Consider the following 12510-nt stretch of genomic DNA (forward strand, 5'->3'; position numbering starts at 1 on the left):
TAACCATTTGTGTCAAGCTGCGCGTGGCCGCGCCGCATCTCCCTTGAAGCCTTTGAATGTACTAAATGCCGCATTTTCCACATAACCCGCGTCCCATTTTTTTTTCCCTTTTTAACCCCCCCCCCGCCGTTGTTTTCCTTCGAGTGCCACAGCCGCAATTAAACAAAAGTGCCAGCGCCGCTGCGCCGTATGCAAAACATCCACGTCCGCGTCAACGCTATTTATTTTCCCGGTCTCCGTGGCTTCGCCGTCAGCCTGCGGCTATTTGCGCACGCCGGTGCTATTCCGAGGCGTGCGGCTGCGAAAGAAAAATCCCCCGGGGGGAGTCTGAAATGTTCTCGTCCGCGATGGGTAATATTTCTAATGGCGAAAAGTTTCAGCTGGCTTGGCTCGAGAGACCGGAAGGAACAGACGTCGGAGTGTATCCGAGGAGTTGTGAGAGAGAGAGTTTGGAGCTCGCGCCGCCTCTCTGTGGCGAGCGGGCCGACCTTGGGCCGGTGCGGAGGGGAGGCTTGCGCGTTTTATCCCCGCGACGAGAGGGGGAAAAAAAGGGGGGGCGGCGGGGGGCGCGTGTGGACAGACGTAGTGGCTGAGGGTGGAGGGGAGGTTCCATTTCCAAGTAGAAGGGAAGAGGAGGGATGTGGGAAAAATAAGAGTTGGGAGTGGGGAGGCTTCTGGTCGTCGAGGAGGAAAAACACGAGCGAGACGAGGGGGGGGGTGAGTGAGTGAGTGGAAGGGAAGGAGGCGAAAGGGAAAGGGGAGGGGTGGTTTATGAGAGAGAGAGAGAGAGAGAGAGAGAGAGAGAGAGAGAGAGAGAGAGAGAGAGAGAGAGAGAGAGAGAGAGAGAGAGAGAGAGAGAGAGAGAGAGAGAGAGAGAGAGAGAGAGGTCTCGTCCTGGGAGGCCGCCGCCGCCTCCTCCTATCTGATCACTTCCTTTCTGGAAGGTGTGTGTGTGAAGGAGAAGGTAATTAAGTGCCCCCCCCCCCCCCCCACACCGCTCTTCACCTCTCTGCTCGGTCCATTCAGAAATGCGCGCAGGCCCGTTTCATCTGTCAGGACCGTCCCTACCTGCTGGACCTGACACTGTGTTTTTCTCTGGCTTCCAGAGCCTGTGTGTGTGTGTGTGTGTGTGTGTGTGTGTGTGTGTGTGTGTGTGTGTGTGTGTGTGTGCGTGCGTGCGTGCGTGTGTGTGTGTGTGCGTGCGCGCGCGTGTGCACGCATGAGTGTGTGTGTTCAAGTTCCTGCTGGGACATGGGGGGGGCGGGGGCTCTCTCTCTCTCTCTCTCTCTCTCTCTCTCTCTCTCTCTCTCTCCCTCCCTCCCTCCCTCTCTCTCCTCAGGCATTCTTTAAACAGAGGAATTTCTTTAAAGACAAAAAGGCAGGAGGGTTGGGTGTGTGTGTGTGTGTGTGTGTGTGTGTGTGTGTGTGTGTGTGTGTGTGTGTGTGTGTGTGTGTGTGTGTGTGTGTGTGTGTGTGTGTGTGTGTGTGTGTGAGGGTCTTTGTCAGTAATCAGTTTGAAACATTGGAGCGGTTTTGCCGCCGCCGTTCTCGACCTGAAAAAAAAACAAAAAAACTTCCAGACCGTCTGTTCAATTTGTGGAGACCCTGCGTGAGGAAATGTGTGTGTGTGTGTGTTTGCGTGCGTGCAGCTCCTACTGTCACCTCTCAACCCGCCGGCTTGTTGATGTCTCCACGTCGTGAGTGTGATCGACGGGCTTCCTTTGACAAAAACAAACAAACAAAAAATGTTTTTTTTCCTACGTGTGCGCGAGCGTGCGTGTGTGTGTGTGTGAATGCAGGAAAAAGGAAAAAAAAAAGCGAGTGTGTGTTTTGTGTAGCGAGGTTAAAGTGGGCCCCTAGTGAGATTAACCTCTGGTCCGTGTCACCGTTTGGCATGCAGGCCCCACCCATCCCTGCCTCCAGATAGCCAGTATCAGGCTTTGTCTCTCCTGCAGCAACACAACCCAGCCCCCCCCCCTCCCCTCCCCACCAACTCACACACACACACTTCGCCGAACCCCTCCCCCTCCCCCGCCCCTCCTGCCCCCTTTCTCTTTTTCTGCACATCAAAAAACACGAGAGGAGAAGGAGAAGGAGGAAAAGAAAAGGAGTTGGGTCATGTGACTTCCTTTTGAGGAGCCGGGCCACATAGAGTGGAGGTGATTGGTAATTGGAAAGGTGGCGGCGGCAGCAGCAGCAGTAGCAGTGTGTGTGTGTGTGTGTGTGTGTGTGTGTGTGTGTGTGTGTGTGTGTGTGTGTGTGTGTGTGTGTGTGTGTGTGTGTGTGTGTGTGTGTGTGTGTGTGTGTGTGTGTGTGTGTGTGTGTGTGTGTGGTGATAGTGGTGGTTGCAAAACAAGGCGCAGTTCACCTGAAACAGGAAGAAGCCTGTCACTCACTCACTCTCTCACTCACTCAGGGTTTTTTTCCCCCTCCCCCGCTCTGATGTGAATTCAAGCCGTTAAAACGCAAAGAGTCGGAATCCTCCCGCCAGGAGAAACAGTCGTAAAACAAATGGAAAACGTGTCCTCCGTTGATTAAAAAAATAAAATGAAAAAAACTTGTTAACTGAAACTTCCCCTAAATGACGTAATTTCATGAAAAATGTTTTGCATTTTTTACTTTTATTTGAAGCATGATAGTGACGCTGACATTTTCTATTTGTTTCTGACACCAAAATGGAAATTGCAGAAAACTACAAATTTGAAAAGTCTGCGATTCAACGATTTTGACAATTTTTATTTATTTTTAACCCCAATTCAATACGACACGACATCATAATGACGTTTTGCAAAAACGAGCGAAACGCCTCAACTCTCCCCAGCTGGTCTTTGCATGCAGATTTTCCCAGTTTTTAAAATGAAGCCAGTTTCACAGGGAATTTTTATTTAAAATATATATATATATATATATATATATATATATATATATATATATATATTTTTTTTTTAAATGATAAAAATGTTTCATGTTTATTGTCGGGTATTTGCGTGACCGCCCGGCAGCGTTTAGGGAGATTTCTGAAACAACTTTCGGAATTCTACGATCGGAAAAGCGAAAATACGCTCACCCTCAAGAAAATCGACTTTCTCTTGAATCCAAATATTTTAACGGAAGAGTTTTTTTTTTTTTTTGGGGTCAAATTAGATTATGACAAATAATGCAGCCGACGGGCCGTTACGGAGGTGAACTTGTGGCAGGATAGATTCATGTACATGCAAAGGAATCACTGTTGCGGCTGTTGAGAAACGGTCGCTCCTTTGTGGACCTTCGGCAGGAAACGGTCGTCGGTGGCCTCAGACGAAGCCCTGCCGCCGCTTTATTAGCACGAGTGCGTTTTACCGCCTCGGCCACGCCCACTTCCCCTCCACGTGCTGACGAGCGTCTCGCTCTTCCTCCCTCCGATGTCAAATATTTGCCCCGGTTGTTCGTTTGGGTCGTTGGGGGAGGGGGAGGGGCAGGAGGGGGCGGAGCGAGGCAGGGTTCAAGGGTCAGGGCTGCGAATGGAGGACCGTCATTGGTTGGTCGCTCGGTGAGCTTGTTTGCGTACTACTCCTCCTCCTCCACCTCCTTCTTCTTCGTCTTTCGCGTTGTGAGCTTCCTGCTGTCTTCTGCTGTCTGTCGGAACCCCAAATTTTACCATTTCCTGTTTGTAGATGGCTTCTTCTTCTTCTTCTTCTTCTTCTTCTTCTTCTTCTTCTTCTTCATGATCTTCATTTTCATCTTCTTCTTCTCCTCTTCCTCCTTCTTCTTGTGTTGAGCTGTGTGTTGTGTGATGTTTGACAAATGTAAACAAGAGCGGTAGATTAAATGTTATTTTTCAAAATCAAATCTCCTCCTTCTACTCCTCCTCCTCCTCCTGTGTTTGCCTGCATAAGTTATGGTTATGCGCTTGTGTGATGAGATGTTTTTTCGTTGTCGTTTCGTTGAACAAGAAGCTATAAAAAAAACGGCTATAAAGTTGTGTTTAAGAATCTAAATTTTAAGCATCCCATAATGCAATCAGCCTCTCCTCCCGTCATAGCCGGCGGTCGGCGAGCCTAAGAGAAGGCTGGATTTAAAAAAATATATATAGTTTTTTTCTGTGTCATTATTTTTCGCTGGGAAAAAGGTCGAGCGGATCTACTTTCCTGCTCGGCTTCCTGTATCGATTGGCGGTGCCGGGCCGATGACGGAGGGCCGGCCTGATGAAAAGGAGGGCTATTTCTATCCAGGATGCCGCATCGACCGCTTCCTACACATCCGAGGACGCGCACGCAGCAACACAATGACCCACGCACACACACACACACACACACACACACACACACACACACACACACACACACACACACACAGGCAGCCCTATAGGAAGATATTTATTAACGCGCCGCCCTCCCCCCTGGAGTTCCGCCGCTGACCTGTGGGGGGCTCCGCGATCAAATGGGGTTTTTGTTTGTTCCCGCGCTGCCCCCCCCCACCCCCCAGTAGCCGGCCAGGGTCTGGCTGCCTGATCGGGAGTTGCTCCTCCAGTGGAGCTGAACAGAATGCGCTGGAGGCATTTCCAAACCAACACCGTCGCCGGCTCCTTCAGAGCCCCTCCCCCGCCCCGCCCCCATTTAACGCCCCCTGCCCACCCCACCGAAATCCCCCGCCCCCTCGGCCAGGCCACTCCTCCATTTTGTCTCCTCCCCTTTCTCTCTCTCTCTCTCTCTCTCTCCTTCTACGCCCTCCCCCCCCGCCCCTCCCCCGGCCGCGCGCTGCCCTTTCCTGACCTCGAAGCGTAAACTGAAACGGGTCAGGACGCCGGCCAGGTCACCCGAGAAGAGGCGGCCCGGGTTGCCGCTTTTTTTGGGGGCGGGGGTTTACGACGCACACGGACCCTCACGCATGTATATTTTTAAACACAAATTAAGAAGTTCTCTCCCCCCCCCGACCCAGTACTCGCACACGTGGGTCTTATTACGCAATCGCGCGGCAGTTTTGGCGAAGCCAAAGTAAGAAGCGTGTGTGTGTGCGCGTGTGTGTGTGCGTGTGTGTGTGTGTGTGTGTGTGTGTGTGTGTGTGTGTGTGTGTGTGTGTGTGTGTGTGTGTGTGTGTGTGTGTGTGTGTGTTCCTGCATCGCTGCAGAACAAAAGGGGTTGTGTGGCTTCCTCGCTGGTGCATTGTGGGCATGGACGTGCTCGGGGGAGGGGTCGGGGGGGGGGGGGGGGAGCGAGAAACAAACCAGTCAACTTTGAACCGGAGGGACTGAAGGCAGGAGGGGAAGAAGCAGGAAGAAGCCGGGTGTTGATTGTCGTGGGGGGAAGGGCGCTGCTTCTTCTTCTTCTTCTTTTTTTTTTTGTCAAAATTGTTTTTCCGATGTTTCGTTTTTTTTCTTCTTTGTTTTCGTTTCGGCCTTCGATCGTCTAGACTGAGACATTTGCAAGAGTTTTTTTTTTGAGAGATGAAGAGAAGAAGCAGGATGGCAGAAGGCTGAGTGGAGATGCGACGGCACTCAGAGAAGCGGCTTTGTGGCGTCGCACTCTGCGGTCGTGTGTCTGAAAGTGTTGAATCCAGCTCCTCATCCAGAGTTCAGTCCAAATGTAGTGTTATCATATGAGGTACAACAGGACTTTATTATACTAGAATCATTTTTACGTGTTTGATTCTGATGCATTTGTAGATATATTTTTTTAAACAAGTAAAAGTTCTAAAGTATTAAAAAAAATAAATAAATGAAAAGTTTTGTTTTTTTTTGGATCGCCCCGCTGCTCCTGCAGTCAGCTAGGTGGCGCTCTCACCGGTCGAGTTGTTTTAAGTGCTTACTTTCGAATAGACTTTCACCTTCTTTTTAATGGTGTCGGCTGACAAATTAATACTTTGTCAACTGATATAAAATTAGTTTATTTTTAGACAGATAAAACGATCAAATGTTTAAAAAAAGAAAAATTGTTTGGTGTAGTATAATTTCTTTTGCTCAGTATCTTTATTCAATTTGTCTGGTACTTGAAACGTGGTTGAGTTTTGATGCGTGAAGTATTTTTGAAGGTTTGAGTTAGAAAAACAAAACCTCCTAAAAACAGTTGTAGGAATCCACTACTGAAATTTTTATAGCGAGACAAATATATTTTTTAATTTTTTCCAAATATTTTTGTTCATAAATTTAAAGTAATTGCTCATGAAAAGTAAAAATAAATAGATAAATAGTGTGAGTGAATATTTCGAGGCCTCTGGATTACCAAAATATTTTGAAAAGTTTTGTTTAAAAATGGAAAAACTCATTTGCTTTGTTTTAGTTCATTTTACGTCGTCGTCTAAAGGTTCGTCTCTAATTTCTATACTATATTTAAATATATTTAGACTGAAAAAAAAATCTATTTAATAGTTTATTGTTAAAAAACTTGTGTTCGCACGACAAACTGTAATAATTAAGAAGCAAAGAAAAGAAACCAACCCTGAAACTGAAGCCAAAAACTGCGGCACGTCGTCTAAAATCACGGCCTCCTTCACCTTCACAGTCAAAGTGGCCTTTGATTTATTTTTTCCCTGCCTAAAAACCAACACGTTTCCATTACGCAGACGGCTCCAACTTGATATAAAAGCATAGAGTGAAAATGACACGCATTTAGTCGGATCATTCATTTATTCCCATATACATTATATATTCCCATATACATTTATTCCAGCATATTAGAAATGTACGTCTTTTCACTTAAAAGGGGCTTCTCATTGCAATGCGGCTGCGCCTCATTTCATCCCTCAGCGCGTTTCCCTCCGTTTGCATCTCGGCGCTGCAGCAGCCATCAGATTTGCAGCAGCAGCAGCAGCAGCAGGTTCTCAACCTATTCTCGGCTCCTCATTAATTCTCACTTCCTTTGTTCCCCCCCGTTCCTATACCTTTTCATACATTCCCGCGTTTTTTCTCTCTCTCTCTCTCCCTCTCTCTCTCCCTTTTCCCTTTTTTTCCTCCCCTGTAAAACGCGAGTCTCTCGCATTTATCTTATAATAATAGACCACCTATAGAGCCCCTGAGCTTAATGCAACCGCAGTCGCTGACACTGACATTATAGGAGAGATATGCTGCAGAGCACATTTTCATTCCCTACCCTGCACTTTGCACATTTGCTCCTCCCTCACCGCTCGCTCGCTCGCTCGCTGCCATTCTTCCCACACGCTCTTCTTTTTGTTTTTTTCTTCTTCTTCTTCTTCCTTTTTTTTTTTTTTGCACGGCAGGTGCAGAATTTACAGGACGCGGCAGCGGCGGCAGCAGCAGCAGCCGGTTATTTTTAGGCCCGGGCGGCGGCGGCGTCCGTGGGCGGCGAGCTCCGCCGTGCGCACCGCCGCACGCTGGCGTGGGCTGCTGTTTACTTATGGCGAGAATCCACGCGGGGGCCTCGCCGCCATTCGCTGAAGGTCACGGCCGCTCCAAACCCCTGGCCGTCTGTCCGTCCGTCCGTCCACTCTGCCCCCCGCCCATGTGACATCAATCATTGGCCAGCGCCTGCGTGTTTTCTCCCCCCTCAACCACCCCCCCCTCCCCGATCAATAATGCCGATCAACGCAGATAAGATGGATGGCGGATGTGCCGAGAGAAAACGATTGCGCTCTGCTGCCTTGCAGCGTCGGCCTTTTTCTTTCTTTCTTTTTTTTTTTCTTTCTCTGGACACCCCCCCCCCCCCACCTCCCCATCCTGCCCCTCCCTCCTCCCCCCCTGCAGAAGGAAGTGGCGGCTCTGCGGAGAGCAGATAAAAGGGAGAACTTGCAAGGACGCGGCTGCGCGCGAGATAAAGTCCCGTCTGTGCAAAAAGACTGCGGCGGTTGATCCGGAGCCGCGCAGTGGATTTTTCTTTTTTTGGGGGGGGGGCGGGGGGGAGGAGAGTAACCAACACCGGCGACTCGTTGCCGGGGCCGTCCAGGGCGCGCGAGCGAAACCACGAGGTCGCTGAAAAATACCCGAGCTGGCGCTCTAATCTCTCGCGTTGAGGAAACCGTCCAGTAGTGTTGTAGTCAAGAAACGCGCGAGACGAGAACAAGACGTGATCAAGACTGGAGAGGATCGAGGAAAATACCAAGACGTTTGGGGTTTGAGACCGAGGACGAGGCCAAAGGCATTTAGAGGTCGAGGCTGAGACGAGACCAAGACTGTACGTGCCAAAGAAAAATCACCACGAAACAGAACAAATGCATCTTTTTTTTTAGTTCAAGTTTGCTTCGACATAACAATACTTCGACTTCTGCAGACTGGAACAGCAGCTTTTCTTTTCAGCAAGGCGACTTTTAATACTTCACTGCTTTGCCAGATATTTTGAACCATTTTCCAAAAAAAAAAACTACTTTACAATTTAACTGAATAGTACAGCATGCCGAGCCTGAGCAAAATGCGAAACAACCGTTAATGTCTGAGCTCAACGCTAAAAATACGCTCATCTCACTCCTGGTGGTGGTGAAAGACCTCAAAGTCCTGCACGGCTCCAGGGACGAGGTGGTGAAACAAAAGCTTTCTTTTCTTTTTATCATCGTGTTTTATCGCACCGTTGGCTGAGTCTCGACCGGTCTGGATCAAAGAGCCCCAGTCTGTCCAGTCTGAGACCCTCAAAAAGGCCTTGAGACCAAGACCAATCTCGAGTGCTCCAACGGTAGCGTTCGAGTGTCTCAGCAACCACAACAACTGACGCTTGACACGCATCCGGGACGAGGACGAGGACCCCAGATTTGTTGTTATTGTTGTTTTTTTGAATCATTTTGCACTTGTGGCTACACCTTCTGCAAACAAGCGACGTATTTCTCCGGCAAATATTTCGCAACAACATGTGAGAGTGCGTCACATTTGGGCAGTGTCCGTTCAAATTCCACCGGCAAAGAGTCATTGACGTCTTGTCATTGTGATCACTCGCCGTTGGACGAGCGCCTCGCGCGGCATTCCGCTTCGTCGTTCATGTTTGCACAAGGGTTTCATCGTGTCCCGACAGCTCCAAACTACCCACTGCAACCCCACTGTGGCGCCCGCCATCCATCGACCCAGACGAAGTGAGGCTAAACTTTTAACTACGGCGAGTACAAACTACCTCCAACTGACTCGGATCGGGTTCTCGACTCCCTAATGGAGGAGACGGCGACCAGCTGGTAAACGGGATTAACAGATTATTCTTGCATTTGTGTCCTCGATTGGGCGTATTGTCCAATTTGAGAGCGAATGAGAACGCCAGATTGCAGACTCATAAATGGGCGACGTCTTGCATCAGTTGAGGCGGCGCAGGGAAGCAAAGCACTGGAGAGAAACGGCTGAAGCAGGGGGTGGCCAGGCTTTGTACTTGTCCTTCTGCTCATCAGCCAAATTGAATCTATTTCTCTTCTTCTTTTACAGTACAAAAAAGTAAATAAAAAAAAAAAATCTATACATATATAGAGAATGTATGTGTATATATATATCAATCTATCATATTCATATATATATGTAGAAGGAGAGAGAGAGCGACACAATAATGTTAACAGACATCAGAAAAAGAAAAACTTGCATTAATATTTAATTTGTACTTCTATCTGTGTGTGTGTGTGTGTGTGTGTGTGTGTGTGTGTGTGTGTGTGTGTGTGTGTGTGTGTGTGTGTGTGTGTGTGTGTGTGTGTGTGTGTGTGTGTGTGTGTGTGTGTGAGATGGTACATATACTTGTATGAATCTTGTCACCATTGAATCCATTTGGTATTGAAATATCGATGCCAAGTTTTTCTTTTCCTAATGTGTGTGTGTGTACGTCGTTTTGGCTAACTCTGCATGTGCACATACAGTCGAATGCGGCATGGTCCTCAGTAATATCAAAAATAAGTATTGATAATAACTTGTCAACGTCATTTTAAGGCCAGTTTATACTCCAGTTTGCACGGTGACATACCTTAATGATGCACCTATAATGCACTGCAGCCTAACAATGCACAGTGAAGTAGGAAAGTAGAAAAAATTGAAAACTGCAATTAGATATTGAATTAACTTCAATATGCTTCAGATGCTCTAAGTCTTCTGAAGGTCTGTGAGGACAATCTATCTCGTAGGATGGAGGAGGACTTGTGTTAACAAGCAGGCGTGTTAAGGACAAGATAGACGGCAAACTAGTTTATTCCTATGGATTCTTTGATAAATTAATAGGCTGAGTGAGAAATTTCTGGTGTGGTGGCATAGTGGTGTGTGTGTGTGTGTGTGTGTGTGTGTGTGTGTGTGTGTGTGTGTGTGTGTGTGTGTGTGTGTGTGTGTGTGTGTGTGTGTGTGTGTGTGTGCGCGCGCGTTCTCCCCACATCTATATGGGCTCCCTGCGGGTGCAATTGGAAGCATATCTGGGTTATTATCCAGTCGGTGCCCTCGGCTTAATGAGCTGATGAAGATCTGGATTGTGGTCCCCAGGCGCTGCTCAGCCGCTGGCCGCCGCAGCAGCCTCGGACGAGGTGGGGTCAGCTGCAGAGAGCTGGTTTCGCCGCGCGTCCGTCCCGAGTGTGCGGCCGCAGAAGTGTTTTCCCCTCTCCCGGGGTGATTTTTCTGCGACGCGCTCGTGAATATCGAGTAAAAGACGCCGCCCGCCGGTTTTCCTGACGCAAATGTGTCGTGTTTTGTGGTCGTCGGCAGACAGAGACGAAAAGGGCCGTTTTAGCGGACGCACGTGACACATTAGCGCTAACTATCAGAATAGCCGCCTGATGCAGAGCGTTCTTTGTTGCCAGTCTGCACCGCAGTACAGTATATGGATTGCCAGAGATCAGGGGTGAGCGCAGCAGCTCGGCATGTGAACGCAGCCGTCTTGTTCCAGTCGCGGTGCTTCTTCTTCTCGCAACCTTTGTTGCAGAATTCAGTTGGAATTGAATTTTTTTTTTTTTTTTTTTGAATAATGGAAGACCTTGAGAGCTTCTCTGAAATCTGCTGCCACAAAAACATTTTGTGTGCTGTTTTAAACAATAGATTTTTTTTTCCCCCTGAAACTTTGAAAGATGAAATGTTTCTTTTGGGCTTTTTGATTAATTGTTTTTGTTAATTATTCACTTTGTTAATATTTATTTTTTTCCATTAGTGTATGTCTTAGTAAAAAAAATGTGCATAATTTCCAGTTTGCCTTTGAATATAAATGTGCTTGTACAAATCTTATTTGCTTAAAAAATGAGCACCTTGTTTGGAATGTTTCCATAGAGCTTTATTGTCAATGTAGCGAGACAATGAAAAACAATTTTAGCAGCATCTCTCTCAGCTCGAAAAACAACAACATATCGTACATATAAAAGAAGCAAAGCAGGATTTAAATCCTGCAATTTTTATTTGCATCAAATCAAATAAAAAAATTGAATTGTTTTTTTCTTCGTATTAGTGGAAAAACTGTAACAAAAGTGTGGATGCAAAAAGCAAATCTTCTTCTTCTCCATCTTCCGAAAGCTCCCCGTGTCCGTCAGTCCTTTGCGTGACGCTGAGCACCTGCTGCTCTCTAAATGGATAATTGCTTTGTTTTTCCTCCCCGACAGAGCAAGCTGGTGATGGAGGGCTTCCGCAGCTTGAAGGAGGGTGAGCAGGTGGAGTTCACCTATAAGAAGTCCTCCAAGGGCCTGGAGTCCCTGCGGGTGACCGGACCTGGCGGCGGGCCGTGCTCGGGCAGCGAGCGGAGACCCAAGGGAAAGGTCCCGCTGCAGAAGCGCAAACCAAAGGGAGACCGGTAAGCAAGGAAACGGGAGGGGGGGGGAATGATCAGTCTACGCACGGAAGCAACTTTCCAATGTGGAAACGTGAAACGCCACCTACTTGTAATTTAAAACTACTCGCAAAAAAAACCTCTCAGACCAATTTGTTTGACTGGGCCTTCAAAGTTCCGGAGCGTTAGCGTTAGCCCCGAGCCGAAGGCCCTGCCACGACACGCCAATCAGATTCCAGTCGGTGGAACCTCAAAAGGTCATATTTATGAGCGTGTATGATTTCCCCGCTCCTGCGTGTCCAGACCGATCTTCAGCTGAGGCTCATCGATCAGCCGACGGCCTCCTCCAGGAGCGGAATTTAGAGTTCCGTCGCTGCGGCAGATCCCTCAGAGCTTCCAACCACCGTCCTGAGGTGTTTCCTCCGATGGGTGCGAGGGGCTTTCAGGGTCTTTACTCTTGACATGCGCTGCCTGATAGAAGCATCAGCCTTCGCCAAGACAGACGAGCCCCCCCCCCCCGACTTTCTGAGACGTCCCTCTGGGGCTGTTTCCCCCTGGATCAGTCATTAGAGCTCAGAGGAGGAAGGTTCACACTGCGGATTTGTGAACCTTCTCCCGACTCACTTTCACCCCCCCCCCCACCCTTCCCCAAAGCTTCCTTCTCATTAACGGGTGATTATCACGTTAATGGGACGCTGTGGGCTTGAGTTCCTCCCACGACGAATCGACCATGAAGTGGATTTTGCGCTGATTCTTCTTCTTCTTCTTCTGATTACCATCTTTGTTTCGTGAGGGAAAAATAAATCAGCGAGACGTCGCGATGCCAGCATGGCGGCAGAATCCATGGAAAAGCTCCGCCTCGACGTACGTTCGCATGCGCCCTCGCTGCCGCCGCCCC

The 12510-nt window shown here is 48.4% G+C and overlaps 1 protein-coding gene across 2 annotated transcripts in view; it reads left to right on the forward strand.

The window, feature by feature from the left end:
- The window catches only part of lin28b (lin-28 homolog B (C. elegans)), a 29394-nt gene that overhangs the window by 11007 nt on the left and 5877 nt on the right, over positions 1-12510 (forward strand). For both annotated transcript variants that reach the window (XM_076013502.1, XM_076013503.1), the window contains exon 3: positions 11449-11636. In XM_076013502.1, coding sequence (XP_075869617.1) covers positions 11449-11636 — 188 coding nt within the window. The remainder of the gene's footprint in view (positions 1-11448; positions 11637-12510) is intronic.

This window comes from Nelusetta ayraudi, unplaced genomic scaffold, assembly GCF_046127955.1.
Source record: "Nelusetta ayraudi isolate G7.1 ecotype Tasmania unplaced genomic scaffold, CSIRO-AGI_Nayr_v1 ptg000151l, whole genome shotgun sequence".
NCBI classification, from domain to species: domain Eukaryota; kingdom Metazoa; phylum Chordata; class Actinopteri; order Tetraodontiformes; family Monacanthidae; genus Nelusetta; species Nelusetta ayraudi.